Below are 19,430 nucleotides of genomic sequence, written 5' to 3'. Positions count from 1 at the left end.
AAAACTAAGACTTCTATTCTTAAGACAATATATTTAAGTGATTTAAAGTTTGAATAAAGCAATAGTTTCTTTTAAAAACAATAGTTTCAAGTAAAATAAGTTTCCTTTCAAAGCTTTCAAAAGTTTCATATCTAGTACTACTATGACATGTCATAACACCTAGACATTTACGGCTTTGTTTTTTAATCCAACTCTGTCACTAATGAAAGAAAAGTCTAGCAATAAAGTGATTATTTAGTAATTAATTATTATATAACTATACACTTGTCAAATTTTAGAACATTTGAGTCACAACAGATTGATACTAATTAAATAGCCACCATTTACCAAAATTTAAATCAGATTTTAAAACAAGAATTTTCTTGGGCTATGGCTTTACAAAGTTTTTCTAAAATGAACAATGAACTCAGGTAATTTATATACTGCATCAGAATAAGTCATTTGTAACCAAATAAAATTCAACAAATAAAACAACCATATAGAGCTACTTTGTCTTTTAATAATCGTGTCTTTTTAAAAGTTTGTCATCAGTATCTTATGGTACCTTACCTTCTGATGTTTTCATCAAATTCAAGCACCAGGAGTTACAGCACAATGATTTTTCTGTCACTGTACCGAATCCAAGCCATGACGAGCCTATCTAGCTCTAAAATTTTCCGTTTAGGAAGCTCACCACCTTCGGAAAAGCCAAAGGCACATAAAATATGACACCAGCCCCGCCCTATAGGTGCATGACCAGAGACACTCACAACCAAGCGGAACGTCAGAAGGACTGAGCTTAAACGCACCCTGCTACTAACTGTTGATTGGATTCTGTCATATGAAGTCGTCTGTCTCCAACAACAAACCGTATTATCATAGTACATGCCTCTTAGCATGAGGAGGGAAAGTCATCTTTGGAAATACATATGTTCTTACATCTGCAATGAGTTCTTCTTGTTCATTCACTAACACCTCCAATAAGGGTACCATTTGTGCTGGTGACTGACAGTTTAAAAAATAACAACAAATAAGTCATGTAACATCTACAAATTGTTCTGGAGCAAATATGAATAGTCCGAAATCTCCACTGCCTACCCTTACGTTAAGTATTTCATAAGACAGGACGGTGGCAACAGTGGACGTTTTGTAAAAGTAATAAGCAATTTGTCCATCCTCCCATACTCTGTTTATGCTACCTCACTAGTAAAAACAAAGTTTCAAAGGCAAAGAAGCCCAGTGTTTCTTAACAACAAACACTGCTACTTCTCTTCTGACATGACACAAATGCCATGAGCCCAGTCTCACACATGGCACTTAGTCCAAGTAATGAGAAGTCTTTTGAAATAAAGGAGAGCTGACCTCACCAGGTTGTCTTCCCAAGCCTTACCTCCAACAGTAATGCAGCCTCCTTTACTGGAAATCCTACTCTAGGTGACAGCGTCTATATCCCACTACTAATTTATGATCAAGTTAGCTTTCCCTAAGAGATACGAGTTAAAAAAATTTTTTCACCAAAACCAAATCAGATCCACAAAAATAGAATACCAATAAAAAGCAGTGTAACACAACTAAAAATAGAAGTATCACTGAATCCAACATACCAAAAATACCTGCCAAACATTCTTATTACAAAACAATATTGTCATTTATGATCAGCATTGCCAAAACCTGGTGTGGATACCAGGTGAACCACTAACTAAACAATATTAGCAGCATAAACACATATCCAAGAACTGAGATAATACTCCTGAAACTCTGCAACCTGAATAATTAAATAACAGATTGTTAAGAATCTATTACTATATGCTAGATGCTGTGCAAGGCATTAACAATACAGTGAAAAAGCATGATCTGTGCCTCTGTGAGCCCCCATACCACTGGGTCAACAGATGTTACTCCAGTCAGCTGACAAATGAGAATTTATACCTGAGAAGTGAGTCCAGTGAAGTAAAGCACATGTAACATGCACATCACAAGCCACAGCACAAGAAGCCTGACCTGGTCCAGGGGCCACAACTGGGGCTCAATTAGGAGGTGACTAGACAAAGGGAGAAGGTTCCCAGACAGAAATCCCATATGCGAAGGCGTCAGGGCAGAAAGAGACAGAGCCTGCGAGCATGGTTCTAACTCAAGAGCGTGGAAGAGTGTTTCAGTGGGGGTCAGCATCAGACACCCAGGCTCTCAAGGGCCCATTTTTAAATGAGGATGACAGATGAGAAGGGGTTGGACACAAGACAAGGACACTTTCTCTGGACAGCAGTGACCTAAAACAGAATAAAAAGCAGATGAATTTCATCTCAATCTCTTTCAAGGAAGTGAGACAGGGCACAATAGCTGAGGAATTAGCTCCCTGGGCAGGGGTGGTTTTACCATCCACCAAAACCCGAGAGCAACAGACTTTGTATCACCCAGGCCTAAAGAGGAGGTAACTTTCATAAATCATCTTCTACACATATAATACCTGCATATAATAGTCCTTCTAAAAAATAGTTTGCTGATGACAACATGTATATAGAAGAAAATTTATATCCACTAAAAAGAGTATTTCAGTTAATAAACAGGTTTAGTAAGGTTATGTAGTACAAGCATTATACAGTAAAATCAATATTAAGATTTTTTTATTTCTATACATTGGCAATGAATAATCTGAAAAAAATTAAAAATTAACTCTATTTACATTGAATTAAAAAGAATAAAATATTCAGGAATAAATTCAACAAAAGTAGTCCAAAATTTGTACTCTAAAAATTATAAAACTGTTGAAAAAATTAAAGATCTAAATAAATGGAAAGACCCCATACTCATAGATCAGAAACCTATCACTGGAACATGGCAACACTCCCAAACTGATCTGATCTACACCTCAGCACAATTCCTGCGCACAATACCAGCTGCCCTTTTTTTTTGCAGAAATAGAAAACCTGATCCTAAACGCCACATGGAAATGCAAAGAACACAGAAAAGAATTATCGTAAAAAATAATGAAGTTGGAAGACTCACGCTTCCTGATTTCAAAATTCACTATAAAGCTATAGTAATCAAGACAGTGTAGTGTTGGTGAAAGAACAGACAAATAGCTTCAGTGGAACAGAATAGAGAGCCCAGAAATAGACCCACAAATGCAGTCAAAGGATTTTTGACAAAAGAACAAAGATATAATATAATGGAGAAATGACAGTCTTTAAAACAAATGGTGCTGGCCCTGACCAGATAGCTCAGTCAGCTGTAGCGTCATCCCAAAGAGCAGAGCTTAGCAGTTCAATCCCTGGTTAGGGCACAGACAGGAACAGATTGATGTTCCTTTCTCTCTCTCTCTCCCGTTCCTCTATCACTAAAACCAATAAATAACAAAAAATTTTTAAATAATACATAACTAAATAAAACAGTACTGGAACAACTAGACATCCACATGCAAAAAAAGTGAATCTAAACATAAACCTTACATCTCTCACATATGTTAACTCAAAATGAACCACAGACCTAAATGTGAAACACAAAACTTTTAATATTCCTAGAAGATAATACAGGAGAAATTTCTAGGTGACCTAGGGTTTGGCAATGACTTATAGATCTAATATAAAAGGCATGATCTGCCTGACCAGGTGGTGGCACAGTGGATAGAGCATCAGACTGGGACGCAGAGGACCCAGGTTCAAAACTCCAAGGCTGCAGCTTGAGCATGGGCTCACCAGCTTGAGCACAGGGTCATAGATACAACACCATGGTCACTGGCTTGAGCCCAAGGTCTCCAGCTTGAGCAAGGGGTCACTCGCTCTACTGGAGTCACTCAATCAAAGCACATATGAGAAAGCAATCAATGAACAACTAAGGTGCTGCAACAAAGAATTGATACTTCTCATCTCTCTCCCTTCCTGTCTGTCCCTCTCTCTGTCAAAAAAATAAAAATAAAGAAATAAATAAAAATAAGTCATGCCTGACCAGGCAGTGGCGCAGTAGATAAGTGTCGGACTGGGATGCAGAGGACCCAGGCTCGAGACCCCGAGGTCGCCAGCTTGAGTGTGGGCTCATCTGGCTTAAGCAAAAAGCTCACCAGCTTGGACTCAAGGTCGCTGGCTTGAGCAAGGGGTTACTCGGTCTGCTGAAGGCCCGTGGTCAAGACACATATGGGAAAGCAATCAATGAACAACTAAGGTGTCCCAACAAAAAACTGATGATTGATGTTGCTCATCTCTCTTCGTTCCTGTCTGTCCCTATCTATTCCTCTCTCTGACTCTCTCTCTGTCCCTGTAAAAAATAAAAATAAAATAAAAGTCATGATCCATGAAAGGAAAAAACTGAAAAGCTGAACTTTGTTAAAATTAAAATCTTTTGCTCTGTGAATACAGACTGAGAGGAAATGTTTGCAGAAGATACTTTTGACAAAAGACTTAACTAAAATATACAAAGAACTCTTAAAATTCAACAATAAGAAAACAAACAGCCTGCCCTGGCCAGTTAGAGCATCTTCCAATACAACAAGGGTTGCAGTTCAATCCCCAGTCAGGGCATGCACGAGAATTAACTAATCGGCCCAGATGGGTGGAGCAGCAGGTCGATGCTTCTCTCTCTTTCTCTCTCCCTTCCTCTCTCTTTCTCTCTCTCTCTAATTCAGTAATAGGAAAAAGGAAACAGCCTGATGAAGAAATGGGCCAAAGACCTTAACAGACACCTCACCAAAGATACAAAGATGCAAATAATCACATGAAAAGATGCTCCTCACCATGTGCCATCAGGGACACACAAATCAAAACAAGATGCAGCGATTCTCTCTCACTCTCTTTGCCCCTTTCCTCTCTCTCTAAAAATCAATCAATAAATTTAAAAATTGGTTTTTAATCCTTTAAAATAGATGAGTAAGTAAAATAAAATAAGGTAAGATACCACTACACACCTATCAGAATGCCTCAAATCCGGAACACTGACAGTACCCAGTGCTGGAAGGAGGATGTGAGGCAACCGACATTCTCGTCCACTGCTGGTGGGTTCCCAAAAGGATGCAGCCACTTTGGAAAAATAAGCTGTTTCCTACAAAACTAAATATGCTCTTACCAGTAAGTGTGCTTCTTGGTATCTACTGACCCAAAGGAGCTGAAAAATTATGTCCACACAAAAACTTACACATGGATGTTTCTTCATAATTGCCAAAAGAAAGAAGCAATCAAGATGTCCTTCTGTAGGTAACTAGATAAGTAAACTGTCACCCAAACAAAGGAACATTATTCAGTGATAAAAAAGAAATGACTTATTAAGCCCTGTAAATGGATGTTACTAAGTGAAAAAAAGCCAATCAGAAAGGCTACACACTGTCCGATTCAAACTACAAGAAACGGTAGAACTATGAAAACTGTATCAAGATCAGTGGCTGCTAGGGGTTCCGGCTGGGGGGGGGGGCATGAAAAACTTGGCAGATGCCCTCTGAACCAAGTGATCAACATGGACACTCCAGAATGGGACAAGCTCCCCATGTGCCTCCTGACATAAAGTACCAAGAAGGACACAATGTCATGACTGTGGTATACTCCTACTAAAAGTGAGAAACCTAATGACCAGGAAACATCACACAGACCCAAGTCCAGGGACATTTTTTTTTAATGGTTATTTTATTGATTTTAGAGAAAGGAAGGAAGAGAGGGAGAGAGAGACAGGAACATCAATCTGTTCCTGTCTGTGCCTTGACCAGGGATCAAACTGGCAACCTCTACGTTTCAGAATGACGCTGTAACCAACCAAATTATTAAGCCAGGATGATATTTTTAAAATTTATTTAAAGATTTTACTTACTGATTTTTGAAAAGGAGAGAGAGCCCTGGCCAATGGCTTGGTGGATAATGTCGGCCTGGCATATGACATCTTGGCTTCAACTCCCCCGGTAAGGGCACACATGAGAAATGACCATCTGCTTCTCCCCTTCCCCATTCTCTCTCTCTTCCCCTCCTGCAGCCAGTGGCTTGACTAGTTTGAGCATCAGCCCCAGGTGCTGAAAATAGTTCAGCACTTGAGCATCGGCCCCACACAGGGTTGCCAGGTGGATCCTAGTCAGGGCACATGCGAGAGCCTATCTCCCTTCCTCTCACTTAAAAAAAGAGAGAGAGAAAGAGAGAGAGAAAGACAGTAGGGAACGAGCAGGTATGTGCTTTAACCAGGCAAGACCAGGATTTTGAACCAGTGACCTCAGCATTCCAGGTCAACACTTTATCCACTGCACCACCACAAGTCAGGCAGTCCAGGGACATTTTAAAAGAAACTGACTTAAGCTCTTCAAATATGTCAAATTCATGAAAGACAAAGAAAAGTTAAGCAACTGGTCGAGACCAAAGATGTCTTAGGACGTGCTTGCTCTCCCAGGGGCACGCCCATGCCTTTTCCTTCTTCCTTCCCTGCCACAGGCATGCATCTCCTGAACTGTAAGGGTCCCTACAGGAGTTGCAACCAGGGGAGCAGTGGGCAGTGGCAGCCCCTCTGGGTTACCGGTAACTACCTGCACCTGTCTTCAAGGCCCCCTTTTCTTTGACTTCCCAGTTGAGTCAGAGTAGCCCAACCTCTGCTCATTTCTTTTTTTTTTTTTTTTTTTTTTTTTAATTTTTTTTTTTTTTTTAATTTTTTTTTCTGAAGCTGGAAACAGGGAGAGACAGTCAGACAGACTCCCACATGCGCCCGACCGGGATCCACCCAGCACGCCCACCAGGGGTGACGCTCTGCCCACCAGGGGGCGATGCTCTGCCCATCCTGGGCGTCGCCATGTTGCGACCAGAGCCACTCTAGCGCCTGAGGCAGAGGCCACAGAGCCATCCCCAGCGCCCGGGCCAGCTTTGCTCCAATGGAGCCTTGGCTGCGGGAGGGGAAGAGAGAGACAGAGAGGAAAGCGCGGCGGAGGGGTGGAGAAGCAAATGGGCGCTTCTCCTGTGTTCCCTGGCCGGGAATCGAACCCGGGTCCTCCGCACGCTAGGCCGACGCTCTACCGCTGAGCCAACCGGCCAGGGCTCTGCTCATTTCTTTCCTATAACATTTCCAGAGCCAAAGCAGCCCCTGTCTAGGCTCTCTCCTATTACTTCTTCTATCCTAAACCCTTCCTTATTTCCCTATCCCCAGCTTTAATAAATGTAGTCTTAGAAAAAAAGATGTCTTAGGACAACTAAATACAACATACTGAAAACAGCTATAAAGGATATTATTGAGACATTTAACAAAACTTGAATATGGGCTGTAGAGCCAATAAGATTACATCAATATTTAATTTCTTGATTTTGAAAACCATACCATAGTTTTATAACACATTCTATAAGAACCAAGAACCACTGATTTCAAAATTCTTGACCACAGGAAAACCTACAGAGAAGTAGTCAGAGGTAAATAGATATAATATTGCAACTGCTCTCAAATGTTTTAGGACGAAAAATGCATTTAAATATAATATATGAACATATACGTATGTGGGGGAAGGAATAAATGAGACAGCCTGATCAAGTGGTGGCACAGTGGATGAAACATCTACCTGGAATGCTGAGGACCCAGGTTCAAAACCCCAAGGTCACCAGCTTGAGTGCAGGATCACCAGCTCAAGCATGGGATCATATGCATGGCCCTATGGTCTCTGGCTTGAGCCTGAAGGTCGCTGACTTGAGCAAGGGGTCACTGGGTCGGCTGGAGCCCCCTCCCCCCCCCCACCCCCGCTGCCATCAAGACACATATGAGAAAGCAATCAATGAGCAACTAAGGAGCTGCAACTACCAGTTGTTGCTTCTCATCTCTCTCCGTTCCTGTCGGTCTGTCCCTGTCTGTCACCAACCCTCTAGCTAAAAATAAAAATAAAATAATAAATAAGGCAAAAAAAATGTTTTTTTGTTTTTTGTTTTTTACAGAGGCAGAGATAGACAGGGACAGACAAGACAGGAACGGAGAGAGATGAGAAGCATCAATCATTAGTTTCTCCTTGCGACTTCTTAGTTGTTCATTGATTGCTTTCTCATATGTGCCTTGACCGTGGGCCTTCAACAGACTGAGTAACCTCTTGCTGGAGCCAGCGACCTTGGGTCCAAGCAGGTGAGCTTTTTGCTCAAACCAGATGAGCCCGCGCTCAAGCTGGTGACCTTGGGGTCTCGAACCTGGATCCTTCCGCATCCCAGTCCAATGGTCTATCTACTGCGCCACCGCCTGGTCAGGCTAAGGCAAAATTTTAATAAAGGTGAATCTTGGTAAAGGGCAGATGGCAATTCTTGGAACTATTCTTGTAGTATTTCTGTATGTTTAAAATTACATCAACATCAATTGCTTCTCGGCCTTTTGGCTAAGATCAAGTGTAAAATTACATCAAAATAAAAAGATATAAAAAAAAAGAAAGAAGAGCCCTGGCCAGTTGGCTCAGTGGTAGAGTGTCGGCCTGGCATGCAGGAGTCCCGGGTTCAATTCCCGGCCAGGGCACACAGGAGAAGCGCCCATTTGCTTCCCCACCCCTCCCCCTCTCCTTTCTCTCTGTCTCTCTCTTCCCCTCCCACAGCCAAGGCTCCATTGGAGCAAAGTTGGCCCAGGCGCTGGGGATGGCTCTATGGCCTCTGCCTCAGGCGCTAGAATGGCTCTGGCTGCAATGGAGCAACGCCCCAGATGGGCAGAGCATCGCCCCTGGTGAGCATGCCGGGTGGATCCCGGTCGGGCGCATGTGGGAGTCTGTCTGACTGTCTCCCTGTTTCCAACTTCAGAAAAATACAAAAAAAAAAGAAAAAAAAGAAGAGTATAAAAATTATAAATAAGGACTGACACTGATAATTTAACACAGCCTCACTTAACATACCATTCTAAATGATCAAATGTATTTGATATAAAATACATAACATTATCTTATAATATCTCCTTGATATATATGTCTATTCTAAAAGACAATTTCTTCAAAGAGCCATCATGTTAGTACAGGGTGGGTCAAAAGTAGGTTTACAGTGGTTAGTATGAAAAATAATACATTAATAAATAATAATACAAGAATAAACTCGTGTACTCACAACCGTAAATCTTTTGCCCCACCCTGTATATATTAAGTTAAATATGATCATTAGAACCTCTTCAAGATAAAAAACTAAATAATTATTCAGTTCTCCCCCTACTAATTGAATAGATCTTCAAGTAACTGCTACCATTAGAGATTATGTCAAAATTGGGATTTATTTTTTTTTTTTTTACAGAGACAGAAAGAGGGTCAGAGAGAGGAATAGATAGGTACAGACAGGAACAGAGAGAGATGAGAAGCATCAATCATCAGTTTTTTGTTGCGACACCTTGGTTGTTCATTGATTGCTTTCTCATATGTGCCTTGACCATGGGCCTTCAACAGACCAAGTAACCCCTTGCTCAAGCCTTGGGTCCAAGCTGGTGAGCTTTGCTCAAACAGATGAGCCCGTGCTCAAGCTGGTGACCTCGAGGTCTCGAACCTGGGTCCTCCCCATCCCAGTCCAACACTCTATCCACTGTGCCACTGCTTGGTCAGGCAGAATTGGGATTTTTGAAACAAATTTCCTTATTTTGCCCTGCAAATGTGGCTTAGTTTAATTCCATACCTTGTTCCTTCTCCTACCCTTAAATTAGCCCAGTTAATAAAGGACTCAACTACTCAGCTGTGGTTCAGCATCCCAGCAAATACAGTATCACAGTCAGGTAGAACTCAGTATAAGCCAGGAAGCAAAATACCTCAAGTCACGATCAAGAGATACTTGTCTTTAAACAAGGAGCTATTCTTTCAGCATCTTTGCTCCTATGATTATCATTTTCAGATGACAGATTTTCCAAAGCTTTATCTAAATACTTTGTAAAAATATCTTTAGACATACTTCCAGAGCACTGTTTCCATTTACAAATAGCCATTACTTCAACCAATGATATTTCCCCCCTAAAACTAAGACTTCAAAATTGGCTACGATATATGCAGTGCGACTTTTGTTGATTTTCCCTACATATATAATTAATGTTTTGATAGCTCCATATGGCCTGTTACATTGTAAATCTGTCTCAAAGTTTTCAACATCCTTTTTTTATTAACAAAAACTGTAGCAAAAACTATATTTCAACACCCAAAGGTGATTTTTTTTTAAAGCACACCTAAGAAAGTAGGTGCTTCTTATCAACCAAAATAAATAAATAATGAAGAGAAAATGGACTGTTAGGAGAAGGACAATAACGATCAGTCTAGAGATAAAGGAGAAAAGTGACAAGCCTCCCGTGAGCTCTGCCCTGCAGAACACAGCTCACATCACTGCCTCTGGGAAAGGGCAGATCATAGACATCTAGAATAGGTTAAATTAAACTTACTGTAATTTTCTGTACCATACAGAATATTTCAGATCAAGGCAGAAGAGCATATGCAGGTAGCTAGCTAACTGATAGAACTTCTTCATTCAAGGAGACTACGAACTAGGAGTTCAACAAATAGTAGCTGACTCCTGAGTGTTGTAAATGTATTGTTTCATATAATCCACTTAACAACCCATATCCCTGTTTTACATTTGTTAAAGCTCAGACTCAGATTGGTTAAGTAACTTGCTTACGATAAACTGAGATGGAACCTAGAGGTATCTAACTCAACATGGCACAAAGGGGCCACTGTGCAGCACTGCCTTCAAGCCACCAATGGGCAGCACGTGCTCAAGAAGGGCCAACTGTAGGCTTCAAACTAAGGAGCTGCTTTCCCAAATACAAACCTCCCCACGTCAGTAACTAATAAAAAGCAGATATTTATATCTGTAATCTAACCATTTAAATTTCTTTGGTATTACTAGTAAATAATTTGCTAGAAGTAAAAGTTTTCATATTTTTCCATTAGAAAACATCTTCAAAGAATAAACACTACCACCTTATTCTGTACACTTGAACAATAGCACCACCATAAAAATCCAAGTGAGGGAATACCAAACTCATTTAAAGAAAGTCAATCTAAAAATCCAAGTCATCCACTCCACACGGAGAAAACAACTCAGCTGCTTGCTGGGAACACACTTCTCCTCTTCCTTCTTTTCCTGTGTAAGAGCTACTGCTCTTAGGCAGCAAGAGCCCCAACATACAGCCAAGTTTTCATTTACTCAGCCTTCTTCTACACAGTTATTAACAGAACTTGAAATCCTCTAAATAGCCCACTGCACTGGGTATTATAAAAGAAATCAGCCTGGCCAGGCGGTGGCGAAGTGGATAGAGCGCCGGACTGGGATGCGGAGAACCCAGGTTCAAGACCTCGAGGTCCCTAGCTTGAGCGTGGGCTCATCTGGCTTGAGCAAAAAAAAAAAAAGCTCACCAGCTTGGACCAAGGGTGCTGACTCGAGCAAGGGGTTACTCAGTCTGCTGAAGGGCCGCAGTCAAGGCACATATGAGAAAGCAATCAATGAACAACTAAGGTGTTGCAACGAAAAACTGATGATTGATGCTTCTCATCTCTCTCTGTTCCTGTCTGTCTGTCCCCATCTATCCCTCTCTCTGACTCTCTCTCTGTCCCTCAAAAAAAAAAAAAAAAAAAAATTCAATTCCACTTCTATAAAACAAATTTCTTTTAATATGTTTTACAAATCACAGATAGAAGGCACTTTCAACCATAAGTGTCACCCATTCAGTTGTTAAAGGATATAGTTAGGAGGAAGGAAATTCCAGCTCAGGACTTGATTGGCGAGTGCAAGGTAGCGCTGAAACACAGAAGACATCTGAGCACTGAGGTTTTCCCGCCGGCTGAACTCCTGCAGGACTTCCACTGTTAACACGAAGATCTGACGAAGGTCTTCTTCCTGCACTCAGTTAAGTCACAAGTATTGTTGTATCAAAAGCTTATTCAATATGCACTCCCTTTTAAAAAGAAAACACACACCTTAACATTTCCAATGGGAAACACTGTTTCTTTAGGAATATTTTCCATTTTCAGACCTATTCATAATTTTCACCACAGTGAACTTTCAAATGACACTGGCTTGAACATATTTACTGTCACATGAGTGCTACTCTGGAGAGGCAAATCTGACAATCAGACAGAGCTGAGGGGTCAATTGCTCTAGTGCAGGGCCCTCATATTTAAGCCAGTGCCTTCATATAACCTGACTTCAGAGCCAAACAATACACACAACACAAAGAGCCCACACCATCTGTAATAACATTTTAAATACACAGCTCTCATGGGCACTCTGCCAGGCCTATTTTTAAGGCCAGCAGAGTCCCACCAATTGAAGCACTGATACCTAAACACAGTAAGAACAAAATAAATGAACTAAGGATAATAGAGTATTTCCCTTTTGTTTTGTTTAAAGATTAGCATTAAACAAGTAACCTAAAGTCATTAACTATATCCATCAAACCTATAACTTCACTATATGAAATCACAACACAAATCTTCAGGTGCAGGCTGTCGTTTAGATGAAATAATGTTCTCACTGTATTGGAAACAGATTGTATATACAGTGAACAATCTGACAATTAAAACATAAGAACAGAAATGCCAATACCTGAAAAACTCTTTTGCAGTTACCATGGAATTCCATGCTCAGTCCAATGTTGCTAGTTTTACTTGAACTTGAGAACTCACTCAATAATGCAGTCAGAATAGAGCAGGCCAGAGTTTGCTATAATTATTGGATAAGAAATAATTGCAAGATATTACTTTTCTAATGTTTTGTTGCAATACATTTCTTCAAACATAATGAAACATTTTTTATTTTTAGATCTTCCATTAAATCTTTATATCTCATACCTACCAAATCAGAAAATCATGCAGGACAAATAATGATTAGCTCTCCTAGTAATTGCTAATTTTTCCTCAATTCCAGTTGCAGAAATCCACCTAAGACTTGAACTCCGGACATGCTCCAACTTGATTACAGAATGCAAATGATATTTTAAGATAATCATTGTTGGCCTTGGCCAGATGGCTCAGCAGATAGAGCACTGTCCTGGCAAACCACAGTTGCAGGTTCAATACCCAGTCAGGGCACATACAAAAAGCAACCAATGAGTGTACAACTAAATGGAACTAAGTGAAACAAGTTAATGCTCCTCTCTCTCACTCCCCCAAAGCCCCTCTCTCATTCCTTGCCTCTTTTCTCTCTCTCTCTCTCAAATCAATGGGAATTTTTTTTTAAAAGATAATGAATATTGGCCCTGGCCAGTTGGCTCAGTGGTAGAACATCAGCCCGGCGTGTGGAAGTCCCGGGTTCAACTCTCAGTTAGGTTACACAGAAGAAGCGCCCATCTGCTTCTCCACCCTTCCCACTCTCCTTTCTCTGTCTCTCTCTTCCCCTCCCGCAGCCAAGGCTCCATTGGAGCAAAGTTGGCCCGGGTGCTGAGGATGGCTCTGTGGCCTCCGCCTCAGGCACTAAAATGGCTCTGGTTGCAATGGAGCAACAGCCCAGATGGGCAGAGCATCATCCCCTAGTGAGCATGCCAGGTGGATCCCAGTTGGGTGCCAGAGGGAGTCTGTCTCTCTGCCTCCCAACACTCATTTCAGAAAAATACAAAATAATAATAATAATAAATAAATAATGAATGTTGAATATATTATCTCATTTAATTTACACAATAATCCATACCCCACTTTACATTTGAAAGAAGTGAGATTTGGAGACAGTAAGAAATGAAGGCTGGTGAGACTGACACCAGGTCTGTCTTTGTTCAGATGACTATAAAATGTACTTACAAACAAATGAAATGTGGAAAAAGTTATAGTCTCCAAAATGTTAGCCAGGTAGTATTCAAATGTTTCTAAAATTGAAAATGAAGATTTTCCTTTTCAATGGCTCTATCCAACAGGCTCCTGATATCAACTCATCTTTTTTATTCACAAACTATTTAGAGTCAAGGTGCCACGGTTGGGGAGGATACAAATTATTCTGGCACATTTCCAGGGGTTAAACAGAATATGCTCACTACCTCTGAACAACCAAAGATTAAAGTCAAGACGATACTATTTCTGCAAGCTTGCACAACAGCTGAACAGTCATCCCACCCACCAACTGCCTTGTCTTTGTTCATAAATGCTTCTGATGTCAGTACCTTGACCTTACAGATGCTTATCTTGGCAAATCTTAGCAAATATACATAAAATCAAATTTCCAAGGATGGCCCTACATTGGTATTTGCTAAACTGAATGATGGTTACATGGTTGACCAATATACTATTTGTGTATTTTTACATATGTCTGATGTCTGAACTTTTCCTCTAAAAATGTAAAAAAAAATAAAAATTAAATTCTTATTTGCCTCTTAATCTCAACTGATGTATAACTGATATTTATAGATGACACACTAGCCCATACATCACAGCAGTTTCTCACACTCTTCCATACCAGGAAGCCCTCAAAACAGAGAACACATGCGAATTTCCCCAGGAGCCAGATGAAAGACCAAACTGCCTTCAACAGATTCAAGATACTACTCCAAATTCACCTGGGTTAGCTTACACACACACACACACACACACACACACACACACACAACACTCACGCACACATACACACACACTGTCTCTTTCTCTTTTTTCTCTCTCTCTCTGTAATTTTACCTCAAAATATACATTTTCTTTTAATATAAAAATGTTCCCTCATCCCCCAAATAGTCAAGAGAAGTGTACAAAGGTAAATGCCTTTGCATGGCCCAGGCACATCAAGGAAGAAACCAGGCACTAAGGAGTCTTACAGAGAAAACAGTTCATTGCCCACTCGCTTCATTTTAGAGTTTAAAGCAGGGGTCCCCAAACTGTGGCCCACAGGCCGCATGCAGCCCCCTGAGGCCATTTATGCGGCCCCCACCGCACTTCCAGAAGGGGCACCTCTTTCATTGGTGGTCAGTGAGAGGAGCATAGTTCCCCTTGAAATACTGGTCAGTTTGTTGATTTAAATTTACTTGTTCTTTATTTTAAATACTGTGTTTGTTCCCGTTTTGTATTTTTACTTTAAAATAAGATATGTGTAGTGTGCATAGGGATTTGTTCATAGTTTTTTTTTATAGTCCGGCCCTCCAGTGGTCTGAGGGACAGTGAACTGGCCCCCTGTGTAAAAAGTTTGGGGACCCCTGGTTTAAAGGGATCTTAGAAATTCATCAAGTACAATCCCTTCTTTTTTTTTAGTTAATAAAAATGTACTTTAAAATGAGTTTCTAAAAATGGTATATTAATGATTAAAGTGCCAACAATCAAAACTTCACAGATACATACATTTTAGATTTTCTCCTGTCCTTTCTATATATATTGCTCACAAAAATATCCCCTAATTTTTGTGAGCAGTGTAATATCTCACTGAATAGAACATTTTGAACCCAGAAGGGCTCATTAAACCCAAACTTATTCTTACAAATAAATCATCTGTAATGCTTTTGCACAAATAAATTACAAATTGCTTTTTAGTATCAAACTTTGGTCACCACACCTGACCTGTGGTGGCGCAGTGGATAAAGTGTCAACTTCGAATGCTGAGGTCGCCGGTTCGAAACCCTGCACTTGCCTGGTCAAGGCACATATGGGAGTTGATGCTTCCTGTTCCTACCCCCGTCTCTTTTAACGGGAAAAACAAACAAACAAACAAAAAAAAACAACTTTGGTCACCACAAAATGGCATGCTTTTAACTTGCACAACATTCAGATTTTCAGTAACACAACACTAATGGCTGAAATGTGCACTCACAACAAAGTTTTACTTTTGTGTGAGGTGATACTTCCTAAGGTCATAAGCTCGCTTGTGGTCACGACCTGAGAAAGTGAGTCAAGGAAAGGGCAACAGATGTGACAGGTGAGAATCTTCCTGAGGTCACGACTGCTCAAAACAGTCAAGAATTGTCAAAGGAAGCATCACCTTTAATAAATCACAAGCTCTGTCAGACAGACAAGGAGCCTTCAGTGGGATATGGTAGCTTTTAAAATGTAGCAATAAGACATACCTCCAAAACAGCAATCTTTCACTCTAAGGAAGTACGAATTCACCCATTAAAGAAGTTCAGCAAGACAGATAGATAGATAGATAGATAGACAGACAGACAGATAGATAGAGGGTAGAGGCAGGAAGGGAGAGAAACGAGAAGCATCAACTCATAGGTGCGGCACCTTAGTTGTTTACTGATTGCTTCTCATACGTGCCTTGACCGGGAGGGTTAGAGCCGAGCGAGTGAGCCCTTGTTCAAGCCAGCGACCTTGGGCTTCAAGCCTTTGACTTTTGGACTCAAGCTGGCGACCATGGGGTCATGTCTATGATCCCTGTGCTCTAGACCCCTGGTTGGCAAACTGCGGCTCGCAAGCCACATGCAGCCCTTTGGCCCCTTGAGTGTGGCTCTCCCACAAAATACCACGTACGGGTGCTACCTCGATAAGGAATGTACCTACCTATATAGTTTAAGTTTAAAAAATTTGGCTCTTAAAAGAAATTTCAATCGTTGTACTGTTGATATTTGGCTCTGTTAACTAATGAGTTTGCCGACTACTGCTCTAGACAGATGAACCTGCACTCAAGCCAGCAACCTTGGGGTTTCAAACCTGGGTCCTCTGCATCCCAGTCCGATACTCTATCAACTTCGCCACCATCTGGTCAGTCAAAAATATCCATTCTTATTACAAACAGCCATCTAAACCTTTTTTTTTTTAAGTGAAAGAAGGGGAGATAGATATAGATTCCTGCATATGCCCCGACTGGGATCCACCCAGCAACCTGTCTGGGCCAACACTCAGACCAACAGAGCCACCGGCAGCAAGAAGGAAAGAAAAAAAGATGGGTGGGGGTAGGGGAGCAGGTAGTCAGTTCTCTTGTGTGCCCTGACCGGGGACTGAACCAGGGACATCCGCACACCAGGCTGACGTTCTATCCAGAGCCAGCTGGCCAGGGCCACCTTTTGTTTCTAAATAACATTTTCTTTCACAAATAATATATCTTCATGTTTAAAAAACAAGAAAGTACAGAAAACTAAAGGAATAAAACTGCCCACAATCCTACCATACAGAGGTTATTACTGTGAATATCTGTCCACAGCTTCCCAATATGTTAATGCACAGGTTATCATTATATGCACAACCTTACTGTCAACCAAGATGGCCTGTTTTGTGTTCTTCCCAAATTTACCACTCAAAGACTTAAAAAATACACGAGAACGGTCGCCAGCTTGTCTGGCTTAAACGCCAGCTCACCAGCTTCAGCACAGGGTCACCGGCTTAAAGCTCAAGGTTGCTGGCTTGAGCAAATATCACTGACTCAGTTTGAGTCCCCCCACCCAACAAGGCATATATGAGAAGCAATCAATGAACAACTGAAGTGTCACAACTATGAGTTGATGCTTCTCATCTCCCCCTCAAAATACATGAGACTAAATTATGTTCAACACAGAACTGGAAGTTTTAGCCAATATTAACAGGCAAGAGAAAGAAATTAAAGGCATCCATATCAAGAATGAAGTATAGGTATCACATTTTGCAGATGACATGATTCTGTATATAGAAAACACCAAAGACTCCACCAAAAAACTATTAGAAACAAAAAACTAATACAGTAAAGTCACAGGACACAAAATCAATATAAAAAGTCTACTGCCTTCCTGTATGCCAACAATGAAACCAGAAAATAAACTGAAAAATAAAATTCCTTTTAGAATTACAACAAAAAAATAAAATACCTAAAAATAACAAAGGCTATGAAGAATCTATATCCTGAAAACTGCAAAGCATTATTCAAAAATATTAAAAAAGACACAATAAAATGGAAAAGTATTCCATGTTCATGGATTAGAAGACTCAACATAGTTAAAATGGCCATATTTCCCAAAGCAATATACAAATCTAATGCAATCCCCAATAAAATTCCAATGTCATTTTTTAAAGAAATAGAACAAAAAAACCACCAGATTTGTATGCAACCATAAATACCCTGAACAGTCAAAGCAATCTGGAGGAAAAAGAATGAAGCTGGAGGTAACAAACTACCTGACTTCAAATTATACTACAGAGTCACGTTGATCAAAACAGCAAAACAGATATACAGTGTACCAACCAATGAAACAGAATCAAGAGCTCAGAAATAAAACCACAATATGGACAAATAATCTTCAACAAAGGAGCCAAAAACACACAATGGAGAAAAGAAAGCCTCTTCAATAAATGGTGCAGGATAATTGTGAGCCACATAGAAAAGAATGAAACTTGACTACAGTTTATCCCCTGCACATACTTAATTCAAAATAAATTAAAGACCTAAATATAAGATCTGAAACAATAAATTATATAGAAGAAAACAAAGGTACTAAACTTATAAACCTTGGCTATCCAGAACATTTTATAAATTTGACCCCAAAGGCAAGGGAAGTAAAGGAAAAAATAAATGAATGGGACTTTATCAAACTAAAGAGCTTCTGCACAGCAAAAGAAACCGACAACAGAACAAAAAGACAGCCAACCAAATGAGAGATTATCTTCACCAACAATAACTCCAATAAGGGGTTAATATCCAAAAGTATATAAAGAACTCACAAAGCTTACCAACAAACAAGCAAACAATCCAATTAAAAAGTGGGGAGAGCCTGGCCTATGGTGGTGCAATGGACAGCACTGACCTGGAACGCTGAGGTCCCAGGTTCGAAACCCTGGGCCTTCCTGGTCAAGGCACATAAGACAAGCAACAAATGAATAGCCAGAGTGAAGCAACAACTTCTCATCCCCCCTCCTCCTCTCTGTAAAATCAATAAAATCCTAAAAGAAAATAAATAGGGAAGAGACCTGAACAGACACTTCTTCCATGAAGACATACAAACATACAAAAAAAGATACTCACCTTCACTAGCTATTAGAGCAGTGGTTCTCAACCTGTGGATGGCGACCCCGCGGGGTCGCCTAAAGCCATCGGAAAATACATAATGCTTATAGGTACTTACATTCCGAATCATAACTGTAGCAAAATTACACTTATAAAGTAGCCACCAAAATTATTTTTTGGTTTGGGGTCACCGCAACATGAGGAACTATATTGTGGGGTCACGGCATTAGAAAGGTTGAGAACCACTGTATTAGAGAGATGCAAATCAAAACTACAATGAGATACCACATCATAACAGTTAGATTAGCTATTATCAACCAGATAGATAATAACAAGTGTTAGAGAGGCTGTGGAGAAAAAGGAGCCCTTATTTACTGCTGGTGGGAAGGTAAATTAGTACAACCATTATGGAAGAAAGTATGGTGGTTCCTCAAAAAATTAAGAATAGAACTACCTTATGACCCAGCAATCCTTTTTCAGGGTATCTACCCCAAAAAACCAAAAACATTGGTACGCAAAGACACATGCACCCCCATGTTCATCACATTATTCACAGTGGCCAAGACACAGAAACAACCAAAGTGTCTTTGGATAGATGATTGGATAAAGATGTGGTACATATATATATACATATAATGGAATACTACTACTCAGACATAAGAAATGATGAAATATTGTCATTTACAACAACATGGATAGACCTAAAGAACATTATACCAAGTG

General features: G+C 40.4%; 1 protein-coding gene across 5 annotated transcripts in view; it reads right to left on the bottom strand.

Annotated features, from left to right (window-relative positions):
• XPO4 (exportin 4) overlaps positions 1 to 19,430 on the bottom strand; it is a 117,438-nt gene that overhangs the window by 62,132 nt on the left and 35,876 nt on the right. For all 5 annotated transcript variants that reach the window (XM_066369188.1, XM_066369190.1, XM_066369191.1 and 2 more), the window contains 2 exons: positions 12,438 to 12,554; positions 11,576 to 11,729 (listed from right to left, as the gene is read on the bottom strand). In XM_066369188.1, the coding sequence (XP_066225285.1) occupies positions 11,576 to 11,729; positions 12,438 to 12,554 (271 nt within the window). The remainder of the gene's footprint in view (positions 1 to 11,575; positions 11,730 to 12,437; positions 12,555 to 19,430) is intronic.

This window comes from Saccopteryx leptura, chromosome 2 (genome assembly GCF_036850995.1).
Source record: "Saccopteryx leptura isolate mSacLep1 chromosome 2, mSacLep1_pri_phased_curated, whole genome shotgun sequence".
NCBI lineage: Eukaryota > Metazoa > Chordata > Mammalia > Chiroptera > Emballonuridae > Saccopteryx > Saccopteryx leptura.
Note: the sequence above shows the minus strand (reverse complement) of the source record. Positions and strands in the feature narration are given on the sequence as shown.